General features: G+C 40.9%; 1 protein-coding gene across 1 annotated transcript in view; it reads right to left on the bottom strand.

The window, feature by feature from the left end:
- Positions 1-518: 518 nt before the first annotated feature.
- LOC126416272 (peroxidase-like) overlaps positions 519-18,750 on the bottom strand; it is a 181,307-nt gene continuing 163,075 nt past the window's right edge. The window contains exons 11-13 of the mRNA XM_050083951.1: positions 10,657-10,855; positions 2,920-3,025; positions 519-2,563 (exon numbers count right to left, since the gene is read on the bottom strand). Coding sequence (XP_049939908.1) covers positions 2,497-2,563; positions 2,920-3,025; positions 10,657-10,855 — 372 coding nt within the window. The 3' untranslated portion in view covers positions 519-2,496. The remainder of the gene's footprint in view (positions 2,564-2,919; positions 3,026-10,656; positions 10,856-18,750) is intronic.

The following is an 18,750-nucleotide window of genomic DNA, read 5'->3' as shown; positions in this document are numbered from 1 at the left end:
TGTCTGTCAGCAAAACGTTCATGGTAGAATTGCTGAATATTCCAGGTTTCATCAAAATACCAAAAGTTTAGTACGAAAACCAAGGAAAGATTAGTGCGAAAATGTCTGTCAATATCAGGGTTACTAAAGATGAAAAAACGGGAAGGGGAGGAGTAATTGTTTGTGGTGCAATTGAAGGAATCATAAAGGTAGGAAGCCTCCTGAAACTATCAGAATAGCAATCCAGAAGAACAATGCGAAATGAAAATCAAGATCACAGCAGTGATTTAGATCCTGTTCCTACTCAATATGAGTAATCACTGCACCATTCCCCTCTGTAAGGATTCTCATCTTCATAAAAACTAAGTGACATTGATTTAATCCAATACTTTCAAATAAGTTATCATAAAACTTATAGTGTAAAAAAACAGAAAGAAACATTTATTGAAAAATGATCATTTTACATATTTGGTAATATAAAAGTAGCCTCTTTAGAACCCAGTCTTAAATAAAAATAAATAACTACAAACATAGTGATTCATTACTCTAACAGATACAAAGATCTGACATCTGGTTGTTCAAGAAATGAACATACATAAAAACTTAGTTTAAAAATCACAAATATCACATAAATTTATTTCAATAAATTAATGATTAATTGTTCCATAGCTATGAACAGTGACAAGTACAAAGTGTTGCCTCTTAGTATCAACTTAATATTCATGACATATCTAGTACAAAGTACAGCTACAAAATAACCTATCTGCATTTATTTCCTGAGAATTGGCAAAAATGTCAAATGATATGACTGTCAGTTGTGATGTTTATCTATAATACTTTTCCATCATTATTTTAGTTTCACAGTGCAGTCGATTGTGCAGTCTTTGGAAGACAGGCATTTATATATAGAGTATATGCATTACAAATGTGGAACCCACATGCACATACTATTTTTGCAACTTATCTTGATCACTGAGATTCCCACTTATTAAGTTGTATAAGCTATAAGGCCTCAAAAAAAAAGCTTCAGAACATTAGTGTTTTGTGTCCAGCCACTGCCAATCTTACATATCTAATAGTAGCAGTACTGCGTTTGTAGCATCGTAGGTGGATGAAATGTATGTTGTGCTATGCTGTCAGTTTATTTGTTTAAAAATGAGAGATGAAGCAATTTCAGGTCCACGTGGGCACCACTTACAACTCTTTTGAGAAGAGGGTTATAGTAATTAGTGAAACATAGGTTAACTTCTGTTTTTGTAGGTGCTTGGCACAAAATACAAATTGACAGCTTATGTGCTGGGTGCAGATTACATTCTCTGGTTACCCTAGCTCCTTTGAAAGAAATCAATAAAAATGCAACAAACACCTAAATAATCAGTTCTATGGGCTCTTCTGACGCAAATCAAGGCAATGTTTAAAATTTAGAGCAACACCTTTTGTTACATAGATTGCTTAGATGATGGATCCTTATACTCTTTCATGCTGAAAAAGTTTGCACTAACAAGCGAAAGTTATGATTAGATATCTGTACAATTTTCTTTTAAATACTGCATTAAATGTCATATATAGTATGCATGTTCCTGTAAACTGAGTCTGATTGATGGGATGAAAAAAATTCAAAAATATTTCGCTATGACTCAAAGTGTCAAATTTAGTAAGGGAAATGTAGTATAGAGGTGTGCAGAACAATTACATGAAAATCGTGGGAAGAAAGGTAACTCGCTTTTGTTATCAATTTATGGAACACTGAGTTGGAGATTTGTGTGAAAACCCTAGAAATGTACCTCTTCTTCTATTTGCTTACAATCACATGATGTAAAAATGCAGCCCAGCAAACAAACGCCATAGTACTCCAACAACAAAAATTACAAAGGTGATACAGAAACTGGAAGATGCACTTGCAGAGCTAAAGGCCTTTCAAAGGTACTTGCTAGAATCCTAAGAGGAGAAGGCATGGCTGTTACCAGGGCTTATCACAAAAGAAGTCCACTACAGAGATATTATCTGTAATGTGGAATGAATCCATAAATACATTTTTAAATGATGTGCATGGTTACACCCATCCTCACTTTGCAGTAAACAAAATGGTTATGATCTAAAAAACTCTTCTGAAATGCTGATGAGTAGCTGTTTCATCACTTCAGAGAAGTTCTGCGGGAATGAAAGTTAGTGTAAAGGGCTGCACTTGTGGCTCACTACTAAGTTAAAAACTTATTTCTGTAGGTGCAGTCTAGTATGTCAGCATGATTAAAGGCCTTGGCCTTTATTACATGAAAACAATCTGGCATTTTTCGTTTCTTAAAACTGAATTAAATATGCCTCACAACTACAGTACAAAAATTGTATTCTGTTCCCAAATTATTACGATTTCTGTACCAACATATGCTGCTTATTACCTAAGAAGATGAAAATGTGGACATTTTTAATTGACATAGAGCTTTTAGGTAAATCACAAGATTTCCTTTGGTGACAAATTTTCATATGAAAGTAATATAATAAATTTCTTGTGATAGTGAATCACTGTTTCCATGGGCCAAGATCTAGCTCTGGAATTGCTGGACTATCACATGGTTTCAGTGGGTTCCTGCAAAAATACAAACATCATGATAATACAAAGTTACACACTAAAACTGGGTGAGTAACATGAAAAACAACATAAAATACTGCAAATATAAAGAATACTGCTAACTTTACAGATAATTAAGTTACAGAAGACAGATAAAAGCAAAAGAACTGTTCAATCCTTTCAAAATATTTACCAATATCTCAAAAAACTTCAAATTTCTCTAAAAAGAGGGCCAGGGGGTACAAAACAATAGGAAGGGAGCCCCAAGAATTAAAACAGTCACATTATTGGAATACGAAGTGATACACCACTACAACAAAGAGAGGGCTATTAAACAGATAGAATTCTACATTATTCAGAGAAATACAACTTACTTATCAGAAACAAGGCGGAAAGCATCAGGTTGAACCATAGTGATATTGTCACCATTGTCACATAACATCCGAGAAAGTGATGATTTTCGTATCTGCTTCAATTGGGCTGCAACATACAGACAATTACGTAAGCTCATGTTGCTCAGAAACAAATTTACAAAAGAATACATTGTGAGATAATCCACAGCTCAACCTGCTAGAGCATAGACAAGAGAAGGTTTTGTAGGCACTATTGTATAGGCATATCTTACTACAATCTTTCTAATGTATTTCAGTCTGTAATCCACTTTTCCCACATGCATACTTGATCACTTTTCATCCTTTGCCAGTTTATCCTATCCATAAACATTTCATTGGTTTGAGACTACTACAATTTAATTCATGCCTTTTTTCTTCAATATATACATATTACTCGAGTTTACTTGTGCTCAATAAAACATTATATTTCCTTATTTTCAAATGTTTGTGAGTGATTTTGGATTTTAGTCTCAGTTTATCACAATATTTCTTTCCTAACTGCAGCAATATTACATATAAAACAGTCAGGATAAGGAGATGCAGCAATGAATGCTAGCCTCTTAATGGAAACATTAGTAACTGTAATTTACTCAGGCACTTACATGGATGTTTTGAGTGCTTCCAACGTGTGCTGATAGGGCTACCAAATTTTCACCAAAATAATTGAATACCAGATATTCAGTGACAAACTGAACAGCTTGTAATGGGGGAAACTGCAGGATATGCTTAGCACATTTCCTTCATACACGATTAAATCATCCTGCACTTGTGAATTCAGTGTTAGAGAGCCCTATTTTATTGAACCTATTTCAGAGTGGTTAAGGAAGTACACTAGGTGTTTCTTTCACGATTCTTTTACGGTTTTGGGTGGGAGAGAGCGAGGCTTTAAGTTTTTGTGGTGGCCCTAACTCATTCCTGGACCGATTCCTTAAATAGACCATGTTTGCTTCGTTTCCTGATCCAGCATGTACTCCAACATCACTGACGTAAGTGTCAATGAGGTGCTGAACTCCAGTTTCTTCCTCACTGTTGATACACATTTTTCACATACATGAGCTTTAAAGCAGTATCTCCTGATGTCAACACCTGGTATCAGACCTTGTAAACGCAACACACAACACTGAGTTATCTTCTGTATAAGGCAATTGTCACTCTGGAACAAGAGCCGGAAGGGAGACATGAGTCTCCCTTCCAGCTTATCACTGATCCATGAGAATTGTCCAGGCTATGCACACTGTTGTCAAATTCATTACTTTAATACCCTAAGTTTGAAAATCACATGAGCTCCAGTCTATCTACCTGTACATATTGTTGTTAGTCATAGTTACAATATTATTTTTTATTTGGTAATGGAAAGTCCTTAGTGAAATATAAATTTTAGAAGTAGTGTAAGCAAAAATTAGATAAGTGTTGAGGTGTGGATTCATTGACAGGGACATAAACACCACTGAATACCTTTTCAGTTTTCGGATGAATCCTAATTCAGAGCTATAAGGTACACATAAATACATATGCACAGCTACATTGTCCAGCTACCTACATTGTGCATTCACAGCAGCTCACGTTTGAAACAGTTCAGTTTCTTTTCCTGCAGGTGTGTGATACATCTGGTGTAATACATTCGTGAGACAGAGCTTGAAATTGGAGTCCCCTGCCCACCTGAACTATTGATTGGGGTAACAGATTGATCTGATATGAAACTTCCTGGCAGATTAAAACTGTGTGCCAGACTGACACTCGAACTTGGCACCTTAGCCTTTTACAGGCAAGTGCCCCACCGACCGAGTTATCCAATCACGACTCACGAGCTGTTCCCGCAGCTTCAATTCCACCAGTACCTCGTGTCCTACCTTCCAAACTTAAAAGAAGCTCTCCTGCGAACCATGCAGAACTAACACTCTGGGAAGAAAGGATATTGCAGAGCTCACGGCCCGAGATCGAGTTTCTTTCCGGCACACAGTTTTAATCTGCCAGGCAATTTCATATCAGTGCACACTCCGCTACAGAGTGAAAATTCCATTCAAGAAACATGCCCCGGGCTGTGGCTAAGCCATGTCTCCGCAATATCCTTTGTCCCAGGACTGGTATTTCTGCTACGTTAGCAGAACTCCTGTGAAGTTTGGAAGGTAGGATATCCTTTGTTCCAGGATTGCCATTTCTGTTACGTTTGGAGAAGAGGTCCTGTGAAGTTTGGAAGGTGGGAGATGAGGTACTGCTGGAGTTGAAGGTGTAGTGACGGGTCGTGAGTTGTGCTTGTGTAACTGACTCCTTACAGCACTTGCCTGCCACAGGCAAAGCTCTCGAGTTCGAGTCTCGGTCCGACACACAGTTTTAATCTGTAAGGTTGTTTCAGATTGATCTGTAGTAAAGGGCGAGGTCTACGTTTTGTTGGACGGCGATAATTTGGTGCAAGTTGGTGAAACAAATGAAAGCGAATGCAAAATAAAGGTTGCAGTTTGGGACTAAGTGGAAGCATAGCATAACGTTTACGTTAGGGTCATCTTTAAATTCACTTTGTCCTATTTTATGCACTTTACGTCATGAAAATTAAAACTTCAAGGGAAATTCAATTGGATACGTCTCCGACGAGTATTTTGATGCATATTATACAGGGCGTTACAAAAAGGTACGGCCAAACTTTCAGGAAACATGCCTCACACACAAAGAAAGAAAATATTGAAAGGTCTCTGTTGGATTCCTTTCATGTTTAATTTCTTAAATCTGTTGCCATTTATGGAATAAATTCCTCTTCTAAATGTACTGTGGCGTTTCTGACTATCTGGGAGGAGACTAAGCAGTGGAACGTGTTACTTTTACACATAAACAAGAACGATCTGTCACACTACTACACTTTAAAACACAGTTTATATGTAATTTATGTCACACAGTCTCATACGGAACCTACATCCGCTTTCTTTTATATACTGTATATGATAAGATACTGTCATCCCCCTTCCCTTCTGTGTGAGAGTATGAATGAGCAAATGTATTTGTAGTTGCATGCTTGAGGGTAGCAGACAAGCCTGTCTGCTAGAGAACAGTAGGACCAACGTCGGAACAGGTAGCTACGCTTCCTAAAAGCAAAGAGGTTTCTATCCTTAGTATGGTCCTGTCCGTCCGTTGTCATGTTGGTATAGGAAGCTGCCCCTCTGGCCACTTCCGTTGGTCTTTGTGAGCCACCCTCAGGAAGCACGCTCGGCTGTAGGGCAGTTGCTGTGGGACCGTGGCGAGCGTCTGAAGTGGTAAGATCTCCAGCTAAGCGCGTGTCTGCTAAGTCCATAGGACAATGGATTTGTTAAGTTCAGCCTAACTGAAAATTTAATCATCTTTATTTCGGGTTTAACTCTAAAATATCCAAGGTTATCTTAAATTGCAGCGTAGTGTAATTCTCGTGTGAAGTTCATATTATTTTGCGGTAGTTGCTTTGTCATTACTTTGTGAGTAAAGTGGAACCACGTGTTGATCAGTAACTCTAAGTTCATCAATCTTAAATGTGAATGCTTGTGTGATTATAACGTCTCGTCTTGACAATATTTTACAAGATAGCAACTTTTCTTTATGTTCAACCCACGTGGAGTGTACTTTGCGAGACCAGTACCACGTGCTTATATAACTGTTTGACCCATCAGGTTAATAGTAAGACGTTAGTAACCAGTTCAAGGTTTTCCTTTTGTCAATTGCTTTTCGATCGAATTTATTTTAATTATCAAAATTACTGTGGAGTTATACGCTTTCTGTAAACCAAGTTGACCACGTGGAGCATGTGGTGTAATCATCAAAGTAGCCTTCAGCTATTCCTTTTGGGAAGATTTTACAAAGAGTTAATATGAATTTAGTATACCAGTGTGTGTTAATTACATGACGGACAGGATTGTGTTACGAACGTAATTTCTTTGGGTGAAAACTGAATCTGTTGGTTGTGGTTAATTTCTCCTTGCTTATGTTTCAACGTTCTTTGGGTGTTGTTTTGTGAATGCAGTGTTGTAGGCAGTCTCCCAATCTTGGCTCCATATTTGATGTGTTCCGTAAGATTAAAATCTCACATTTTTACAATCCTTAAACAAGGCACCAGCTCAGTTATAACTCACGTATAATATGCTGAAATTTCAATGAACAATCTTAAAATAAATTTCCAAATATAAAGTGATTTCTTTCTTTTTATTTAAATTCTCCTTTTTATATATAGATATATTACCGGTTGTTGTATGACTGTAAAAGATTATAATCAATGTTAGTCTGATTGGTAATATGGTAAACCTAGACTAGTTACCTGGTGAAACAGTTGGGCAGTAATGCACGGTTAACTTCTCCCCAGACAGCTCACAGCTTGTAATCCGGTTTTGTTGTCAGTCAGTACCGCTTTCATCATAGCGAAATTATGTAGCTATATTACAATATGTTATGTGGACATGTGTCCAGAAACGCTTACTTTCCATGTTAGAGCTCATTTTATTACTTCTCTTCAAATCACATTAATCATGGAATGGAAACACACAGCAACAGAACTTACCAGCGTGACTTCAAACACTTTGTTACAGGAAATGTTCAAAATGTCCTCCGTTAGCGAGGATACATGCATCCACCCTCCGTCGCATGGAATCCCTGATGCGCTGATGCAGCCCTGGAGAATGGCGTATTGTATCACAGCCGTCCACAATACGAGCACGAAGAGTCTCTACATTTGATTTGGTACCGGGGTTGCGTAGACAAGAGCTTTCAAATGCCCCCATAAATGAAAGTCAAGAGGGTTGAGGTCAGGAGAGCGTGGAGGCCATGGAATTGGTCCGCCTCTACCAATCCATCGGTCACCGAATCTGTTGTTGAGAAGCGTACGAACACTTCGACTGAAATGTGCAGGAGCTCCATCGTGCATGAACCACATGTTGTTCCGTACTTGTAAAGGCACATGTTCTAGCAGCACAGGTGGAGTATCCCGTATGAAATCATGATAACGTGCTCCATTGAGCGTAGGTGGAAGAACATGGGGCCCAATCAAGACATCACCAACAATGCCTGCCCAAACGTTCACAGAAAATCTGTGTTGATGACGTGATCGCACAATTGCGTGCGGATTCTCGTCAGCCCACACATGTTGATTGTGAAAATTTACCATTTGATCACGCTGGAATGAAGCCTCATCCGTAAAGAGAACATTTGCACTGAAATGAGGATTGACACTTTGTTGGGTGAACCATTCGCAGAAGTGTACCCGTGGAGGCCAATCAGCTGCTGATAGTGCCTGCACACGCTGTACATGGTACGGAAACAACTGGTTCTCCCGCAGCACTCTCCATACAGTGACGTGGTCAACGTTACCTTGTACAGCAGCAACTTCTCTGACGTTTACATTAGGGTTATCGTCAACTGCACGAAAAATTGCCTCGTCCATTGCAGCACCGAAGTCAACATTACCTTCCTTCAATTGGGCCAACTGGCGGTGAATCGAGGAAGTACAGTACATACTGACGAAACTAAAATGAGCTCTAACATGGAAATTAAGCGTTTGCGGACACATTTCCACATAACATCTTTTCTTTATTTGTGTGTGAGGAATGTTTCCTGAAAGTTTGGCCATACCTTTTTGTAACACCCTGTATACATACGACCTACATAGACAACAAAAAATACAAGGGGGGGGGGGCACTAGGTAACTTTTATCCATTCATGATCGTGGAGACAGCAGAAAAGTTCTTTTTCTTCTAGAGATACTTCACTTTTAAACTAACTATGAAAGCCATTACGTATGAGAGTATCTAAGTGTGTGACTATGCAGAAAATATTAATGGTAGAAGTATTTGTATTTTAAATATGTCAGTTTACAAATTTCGAACTAACCTAAATTTCGTAAAGGAGTATGAAAACTAAGAGTCTCTAAAACGTCAGGAATTCTAGGAATTAGAAGCTATGCTTAACACAGGATACTTCTCCGTTTGCTGCGGGAGGGACTGTACTTATGGGTGGGCTTGTGGCTTGCCAGTTAACATTCCAGCCAGCTAAAAGCGCCCATTTGCAATCTTACTGTACCTCCTCTTAGCAACATATCCGTTTTCTTGAGTCTACTAGCAAGAACTGGCAAATCACAGGAAGATGAGTAAAGAAAGACAGGAGGGGAAGCATTATATACTAAGAAAAACGAAACATAAACTGATATCCTGAACACAGGTGAAACTTCAATTTTATATATTGTCAATTATGGTGTTGTCAAAATTGTGAGAGTTTGTTGCTACTATGGGACATGTACTTGTCAAATATAGTGGTGATGCTTCTCAAATGCTGTATCTCTGAAGTGTAAATTATAGCCGGCCGGTGTGGCCGTGCGGTTCTAGGCGCTACAGTCTGGAACCGAGCGACCGCTACAGTCACAGGTTCGAATCCTACCTCGGGCATTGATGTTTGTGATGTCCTCAGGTTAGTTAGGTTTAATTAGTTCTAAGTTCGTGGCGACTGATGACCTCAGAAGTTAAGTCGATCAGAGCCATTTGTAAATTAATCGCTAAAGTGAAACTATTATTATTATTATTATTATTATTTTACAATCGTATTGACCAGCTAGGATCACGTTAACAACTTCAGTTCCTCTTCTTCTTTTGTTGTTGTTTCCTATTTTTCCAGTATTCCCTCATTTGCTCCCCATGAAGTCACTTCCTTTCTTCTGTCCATGTTGTTCCCGATTTTTTATTTCTTCTGCTTTGAAAGCCTTCCAAATTTAGTATTTTGTTTTTAAAACGGTTTCTTTCTGCTGTTTCTGATTCTTTGGTGTTGCTTCTTTCAAGACCTTTTCTTACTTCTGTAATCCACGCTATTGTCGATTTCTTCTTCCAGAAATATAGGAGCATTTGTTTTGTTAGTCTATTTCCATCCATTCGGTAGAGATGTCCAAAAAAGGTTAATTTCGTTTGGCCATTAGTTCAGATATTTTCTCTATATTTTTGTAGATCTCCTCATTACTTCTTATTTTCCAACCATCTGCAGTTTTCATTGCACCCGTTATTTTTTTAATAATCCTTCTTTCCAGTACCTTTATTTATCCATCTTATAGTTCATCGTTAGGCATTCAGATCCATATAAACATTGTGGTCTTACCACTGTGGTGTAGTGTTTTAGTTTTGTTTTTATAAATATACATTTACAACAAGAAATTATTATTATTATTAATATTGTATTAAAATACTGTATATATTCTACTATATTTAAACAAGTTATTATTACATATTTCTTTTCGCCCTCTGTGGAGCGTGTGCAACAATTACTTAGCACTGGCCATCTTGTTCTTCTTATCTTCAGAAAAATTCCACAACTTTTCACTTCGGGCCTGTCTTCTTTCTTGAGTCTCAAATTCATTCTTGTTGGGTATAAAGTTATGTTATTCATTTTCTGCATGTAGACTATGTAATTACCAGTGGGTCAATACTGATTTCTGTGAGATCACTTTGGGCATCTACCAGCCGCTATGTTTTGGATTGCTTATTATTAATAAATATGAACTTTTTAGTATTTTACTGTTTATATTTGTTAAACCATAAGCATCTGTGGCGTGTTAAATGTAAGGGTAGCGGCGAGAATATTTGGAGGGACGAGAGGGGAGGGGGAGTAGACAGTGACAACGTGTGACCCTTCTGGAACGAAACGTCCATCAGTGCCTGCTCAGCCAGCTGCTGTTCAGCCTGAGGTCAGGCAGCTGGTCAGGTGTGAGTAAAGCAGCTCGTGGTTTGGCGTTACCTGGGCTGAAGGAGTGCGGCAGCTGTCCCATCTCGTAGTAGAAGCGGTCTCCGCGCTTCCAGCGGTGGAACTGCTCGGCCACCAGGCAGCGGAACGTGGGCCCCAGCAGGCTGCCGGTCACTGGAGGCTCCAGCAGGCCGCCCACGAACACGTCCACGTCCTGAGGGCTGTCGTACAGCTGCGACAGCCGCCGCGCCGACTGTGGAAAACCACGCAAAAAAGTGTAACACGCTCTTACATCTTACATTGCACTATTCATATATTCACTGTCTCTCAAAGGATCTGGGATATCTTAAGGTCGGTTCACACTGTACGCAGCCATCAAAACACTTAACAATGCATTTAGAATTGTGGCATTCACATAAGCCGTTAAGGGCAGGTGATAGGAACGAGACGGTACAGAATTGGGTGCCAATATCACGGTTTCGAGCCATAAACACTTTCGCACAATGAAGTATAGTTCAGGCGTGTCTGCAAGTATTCATTACAGGCTTACGTCAGGTAAACTGATTGAAGATAACACCACGCTGAGGACACACTGACCTGCTCATCCAGTACCCCCGAGGAACCGAATCGGGTGTGACGAACTACAAGTATCAGATAACAGTTAGGAAGGACACATAACGAATCATCCGTTTTCCACCTAAGCACATCAGTTTGTATTAACACTTAAACATTAGGTATTCACATTATTCCAAATCAAAAAAGAACCCAGTACATTGTACGTACAAACAGCACTGATACATTACAACAGCGGCTACATATGGCGACCATCAACATTGTTACAGACATTGTACCTACGAAGCATGTTCTGTACGCATTCTCCGTCATAGCCGATGTCTCTTCCATTTCTTGTACAGCAACCATAATTCGTGCCAGCAGATCTTCCTATGACGCTGCGGGAGTCTCGCAAATTACACTTTGCATACGAGCCCAATTATGAGACTTTTCTCTTTCCCTCCAGCAGGAGTGGGCGTGTTACACACCTGAATTGAAACCTTCGTATAATGGAAACGGTAAGTATGCGGACATGGAGTCCCATTCAAAGCATTGTGTACTCATACACCTCTACAAGCCCTAGAAGTTTGTACCGGGAATTTCCGAACACCTTATACACAACAAATAGTTGAGCATCGTAAGTGCTACTCTGAAATGAAAAGACTGCAACAGGAAAGGACATTGTGGTGAGATGCAGCAGGTAACTGAAAAGGAACTTATCTTTCCAGACAGATGGGAAGATAGAAAGTGCACAACAAAAAGGCAAGACTATCGTCATGGTACGGCTTTCAGTAGTGGGAAGGAGCGCCTGGGCCCCAGCAAGAATCCGCCCCGCGGACTTGTGTCGAGGTCCGGTGAGCTGGCCATTCTGATATTGGTTTTTAAGCGGTTTTCCATCTGCCTCGGCGAATGGCGGCTTGTTTCCCTTATTCCGCCTCAGCTACATTATGTCGGTGATTGCTGCGCATTCAAGTTCTCCACTTACGCGTTCACCACCATTACTCTACCACGCAAACATAGGGGTTACACTCGTCTGGTGTGAGGCGTACCCTCGGGGGGTCCACCGGGGGCAGAACCGCACAACAACCCTGAAAGAGTGGTTCGGTGTGGGGCGGCGAAGGGGTCAAGTAGACTGCGGTACTCGTCGTGGGGTTGTGGACTGCTGCGGCTGCGGCGGGGACGCAGCCTCTCCGTCGTTTCTAGCCCCCCGGTTAACATACAATACAATACAATCGTCATGGTCCTAATGTTGCATGAAAATGTGTGTGTGTAATTTAGGGTATGTGTACTGTGTGTGGTGCATAAAGCGTTTGTGTAAAATAGCGATCACTGAAGCAATGTGAACTCTGTGTGTTAACTATAAGTTGGCTAATGCCTCAGAGGATTGCAGGAAGCAGTGGAAGAAAGCCTGCCCCACACAGACTGCTACACCGTAAGAATCTGTGCGGTGAGGGGGTGGGGAGGAAGGGGGGACAAGACACACTTGCCTTCTTGTCGCCTGCAGTACTGGCACCTTAACCCTATGCTTCATGCATTCTCAAAAGCAGAAGCCACGCAAGGTGGTAAGAAACGCTTAAATGGTGTCATGATCAAAATTGAAATCGTCTCATGTTTTGAGATCCGCACATGTGATAATGATGGATGTGTGTGTGTGTGTGTGTGTGTGTGTGTGTGTGTGTGTGTGTGTGTGTGTGAGCAGTTTCATATCTCCTCCTAACCGACTTCAAGACTTGGTACACATGTCTCTTACTGTTACGCAACAATCGCTGTGGGGGTTGGTTGGTTCGGGGGAAGGGACCAGACAGCGAGGTCATCGGTTTCATTGGATGAGGGAGGGATGGGGAAGGAAGTCGGCCGTGCCCTTTCAAAGAAACCATCCCGGGATTTGTCTGAAGCGATTGAGGGAAATCACGGAAATCTTAAATCAGGATGGCCGGACGCGGGTTTGGACCGTCGTCCTCCCGAATGCGAGTCCAGTGTGCTAACCACTGCGCCACCTCGCTCCGTCGCTGTGGGCGTAAGAACCACTTACCTATCACAGTTTAGGAGATACGACATCATAAACAATGAAATGTGTGAAAAGCTGTCGCTCCATGCGTGACGGTTAAATGTATTACTTCTGTACTAATAATTTTTATTCGTATTAAATTTCAAGACGGTATCCACATATGCTGCTAAATGCACCTACAAAATTACGAGGGCGAGTCAAATGAAAACCTTAAATTTGTAATAACAAATCGAAATTTCGCGCCGTTATCCTGTAAGTTGGTATGCGTGCTACAAACAATGTGCAAAATGGCCTGTGGGTGGCAGCATAGTGCAGATGCACACATACCGTCGCAGAAACAGTATAAAGATGGCCGCCCCACTTGCGACTTCCACCAGGGAAGAACAGCGTTCTGTTATTCGGATTTTGCGTAGTGAAGGTGTGAAACCTATTGAAATTCATCGACGAATGAAGGTTCAGTACGGTGATGCATGTTTGTCACAACAGCAAGTCTACGAATGGAGTAGGAAGTTCGCAAATGGTGTGACTTCAGTGGAAGATGCCCCTCGTCCAGGTCAGGCACAACGAGTTGTGATTCCACAGAACATTGCAGCAGTTGAAGCCATAGTGAAGGAAAACCGCCGAGTGATACAGAATGACATTGCAGCATGTTTACAGATTAGTCATGGGTCAGCACACCACATTGTGCATGATGTGCTCCAGTTTCACAAAGCGTCTGCAAGATGGGTGCCACGGCAGTTGATTCCTGAAATGAGAGAACGACGTGTTGATGCTTATGAAGAACTTCCTTGGCGCTTTGAAAGGGAAGGTGATGGCTTCCTTGCAAGAATCGTTACTGGGGACGAAACCTGGGTTCACTTCCACCAACCGGAAACGAAGAGAGCGAACTAGGAATGGCACTATTCCTCATCACCAAAACCAAAGAAGTTTCGAACAGAACCATCAGCAGGGAAGGTTATGCTGACTCTCTTTTGGGACGGAGAAGGCGTCATTTTGGAGAATTACATGCCTAGAGGGACCACTGTCACCAGTACATCATACACAAGATCTCCTAAAAAAATCATCTTCGGCTTGCAGTCAAATGAAAGCGACGTAGATTGTTGTCAGCAGGTGTCCTTTTGCAACATGACAATGCAAGGCCCCACACTGCCCGTCCAACAGTGGTAACAATCACAGACCTACATTTCGAGTGTCTTCCTCATCCACCATACTCACTAGAACTTGCCCCAAGTGATTTCCATATGTTTGGACCACTCAAAGACGCAATCGGAGGAGAGAAGTTCCGTTCTGATGAAGAGGTACGCCACGCGGTGCATGAGTGTCTGTGCGGACTACCAAAAGAATTTTTTTCCAAAGGAATTTATGCACTTTGTAAGCGCTGGAGGACTTGCATTGAGCGTGGGGGATTATGTACCACTTCTGCACAATAAATAACATTTTAAAATATTTAAGGTTTTCATTTGAGTCGCCCTCGTATGTCATGACGCCACACATAGTTCAGGAGATATGACATTCTAAACACTGAGATGCGTGAAAAACTGCCGTATTGTGCATGTAATTTAAATGTGTTACTTCTTTGCTACCAACTCTAGCGGCAACACATTTTGCAGACAGTATTCACATATGCCGCTATATGTACTTATAAAATTATGCCATTGTATGACATATATGTCAGGAGACATGACATCATAATCAGAGACGCTTGAGAAAATACCGCATCATGCATGAAGTTTTAGTACATTTATCTTCATTACTAAGACACTCCTGTCATCGAGTCAATCTAAGAAAATCCCTGACACGTTGCAGCGCTTTTTACAGCTTTCAACTGCGAAGCGCAAACGGCTGCAGGCGAAAATAATAGCTGTCTGTGAGCTATGAAGGGGCGTTACCATAGAGGCACTGTAGACAAGCGGAACAGCTGCTCCCAGCGTACAGAAACTGTTTCATAATTTAAAAGATGTTTCCACGAATGTATGTAAATGAAATTCTTTCGAAATTACCATTTCTAGTACAAAATTGGCAAAATGACTACCTGGACAATGTTGAGCTTGTCAGCTAATGTTTAACGAAGATCCTAACTGCAACAATTCTCTACACTTATCACGAGGAAAAGAAACTCCATGTCACTATGAAATACAGCCAAGTTCAATGCAGTAACATGACAGTCAACAATGGCTGGCTGACACAGTGCTATCTGATCAGCTAACCAAAAATAAATGACTACTGGTCGAACCCTTCCAACTCCTGACGATTTTTACCTTTTCACTATTAGGGAGATGACCGGCCAACTTAAATTTGTATGAATTAGTTCACTTTTTAGTTGTTGATCACTTTGCTCTAAGATGATATTTAAGCATCATTGTTTAACACGTTGAGCGAGGAGCCGATTTTATTGCGCTCTTCATTGAGGCGGCAGTCCCGCGTGCCGGTGACCACTTGACATGTGTTGAGCTAAACGATCGCGTAATGTTGCGCCTGCAGGCCTGCAACCCGTCTTACGGACGCGCAGTATGTGCCACCTGGCGCACAGGCGTTGCCCTCGAAAAAATTCGCTCGGCAGCTGCCGCCGAACAGGGCAAGTAAACAAAATGTAAGTGCACCACTCGACGATTGTTCAGCTGGAGTATAAATGGGCGTGGCATGGTAAGAAGACAACCTCCAAGGGACGTCCAGTTTGAGAAAGGGACCAGTTCACATGGATTACTTTCAAAAAGCTTTGTTGCCCGTAATGGCAAAAATATCGCAAAGAGCATACAGTGATTAATCGAATGCGTTATTTTTACCACGTAAACGTCACTGTGTAATACGATTGCCATCATCCGAAAGTGAGACTTCAGCTGATGTTCGATCAAAGTACGTGGTTTGACCCTTGAGGCAAGAAGCCGAACCTTGTGCGTTTTATGAGTACCAACGTGCCAAAGTGATGAAAATGTGCAGAAACAAAGTCGAAGATTTTTATGGACTTTTTGTCACATGAAATATTTCAACAAATCAATGGACAAACAAGTATTAATGCTACACAAACGACAATGGATTCCAAACGTTTGAATCAATGGATGCCAACAAGCAAGGACGAAATAAAGCGGTTGTTTGGATTGATTTTGTGGATGTGATTGGTGAAACTCCCACGGATAAATTTCTACCGGTCCTACGATTCACCGTTTTTCGAACATTCCTACGAAAGGTAATGAGTAGACATCGTTCTGAAATTATGTAGAGAATGCAGCACTTCGCAGACAATTCAAAAGTTGATACTTTATATCATCTGTCAGAAGTTCAATTTATCATCGACGCCACTTGGACGAAATGACACTGTGGCAACAGCGTGCGTTTCCATCGCGGGCCGAGGGTAAAGGTTCTTCTAGTAGGTTTTTCTTTCTTGACTGTCCTTTTCAGTCAGTTTTTGCGCCCCCTCTGTCGCTGCGCCTTCACCGGAGGCGCATATCTCACCCTGCCCGCGATATGGTACTGCTTACATAATTGGAATATCGATTTTTTTGTGAATATTTTCCAACCGTATTTCGTAAGATACTTCTTACTCTGTGTGTAATATTATGACGATAGAATTTCAGGTTGCTGATTATGAAAAGATTGTATGCAATATTGAAATACGCAAATCATTTAGGTATCAAAGTGATAAATCGTAAAAGTACTAAATGGATAGTTATCCATCGGTGGAGGTACAGAAAACGTTGTAAGTGTCATTGTTTTCATAAAACGCGTCTTCAGTGCTATTGTGTTCTTGGTACTCTGTTGTATGTTCCAAAACTTCATGTGGGGCTAAACCATGAAGAAAGTGTTTGAAACATGTGTTAGTAGATGGCACATGATATTCGAGTCACAGTGTGCGTCTATCTACAGCTCCAAAATATAAAATACATGAGAAGTGGTGCTTGTTGATTACAGTTCTGCTAGTTAAGAACCTAATGTTATGTGTCTGTGCTCGTATCATCACAAATGAAACGTTGTGCGTCAGTATTAATGGTATTTGTATCGTAGCAAAGTCTTTCTTCCTGCTATTTTGTGGAAAAATGACATTTTTGAGGCAGTTGCTGTATAGAAAATACAAGTTGATCCTTGCAAAGAAGAAAACAGCAACTAGCCACCGTTAATAATGGCATTTATTCGTACAAATAGCACTGCTATCAGTCTCGAACCGAAAGGTTTATCGTCAGAGGGTGTTCACGTTTATATTACATCTGATGTTGTTTACATTAGTTGTTGAAAAAACCAGCCAACAACTAATGCAAACAACAACAAATCTAATACACAGCCCTTTGATGGTGAACTTGGCGGTACGTAACTGGTAACGGCCCTGTTTGTGTAAATAAATAAAGTTACTGACAGTAGCTGGTTGATGTTTCCTTCTCTGCGAGGATCAACTTCTAAATACTTTTTTAGTGTCACATAGAAGGACTGACAGTGCCTATTCATAAATCGAATGGTGGGTCTCATGTCTATGATTGCCTGCTCTTGACGCTGCTGAATAGTGACATAAAATTTTTCACCGGATTGGTGGCTACACGTTTCAAGAGGACAATACAGTACGGTGTTTCGCAGATTCAAGCATTGTTGGCGGGTCCCCAAAACATACGTGTAGCTCTCTGTCGATATAGGGACGTAATAACGCTCGCGAAGGTTCGATGAATACCAAGTGCGCAGGCATCTATCGACGTTATCAACCGTTTGACCTAGTTGATTACTCATTCTTCATTGCTGTTCTCCGGAGCATGTGTTACCTGGACCGCTTTATCGAAGTGATGATCCGCTTACTTTGCGATGCGTCATCGAGGGTGCTCTTGCCATACAGCCTTTTAAATTCGAGCACTTCGTTCTTCGTCGTTAACTCTTATTATTCCTTCTTGGCTCTTGTATATACTGTATATTACCCGTCTATTCCTATACGTTAACCCCTATTTATCTAAGAATTTGGAACATCTTGCACCATTGTACATTGTCGGACGCTTTTTCCAGGTCGACAAATCCTATGAACGTTCTCTACAACATCACTGAAACTCTTCAGAACATTAACAGGCCTGATGGTACCTTGTAAGTGCCAACTCCGACATTTGTCGTCATAGACGTAGTGTCTGATGGCCAAGACCAATGCCTTCACGTGGATACGAGGCCATGCAGTCCATTACTTATTCAGTGACGGTCCAAAGAATGTACTCGATTTTTGAAAATACGTGCAGGAATGGCATTGCGCGATAGTTAGGAACCACAAATATAGACAATATTTTTCGAACTACATCTGGAGTGCACTACACAACCCGCTGCGCAGCTGCATCATCCATGGCGAGCAGTAATTCAACAAAAGACACTAGAAAATACTCGAGAATGATCCGGCAACGCGAGGACTCTACTTAGCAATTATTAGGAGAGTGAATGTTTATTTTAGTCAATCGGAGGATGGACCTCTCTTTCCTTTTCTTTCTTCATAGCACAACGTGAATTTGTATACGTGCAAATAAAATAAATAAAAAAATCCTACTTGTGGATAGCGTTTAGTTTGTTCTTTTTCTCCTGAACCTACCTTTCCCTCCTTTTTCCCTTCGGTGCGAAGTCACCGTAGCCAGGCCTCGAGA

This window comes from Schistocerca serialis, chromosome 1 (genome assembly GCF_023864345.2).
Source record: "Schistocerca serialis cubense isolate TAMUIC-IGC-003099 chromosome 1, iqSchSeri2.2, whole genome shotgun sequence".
Taxonomy (NCBI): domain Eukaryota; kingdom Metazoa; phylum Arthropoda; class Insecta; order Orthoptera; family Acrididae; genus Schistocerca; species Schistocerca serialis.
This window is presented reverse-complemented; position numbering and strand designations above follow the sequence as displayed.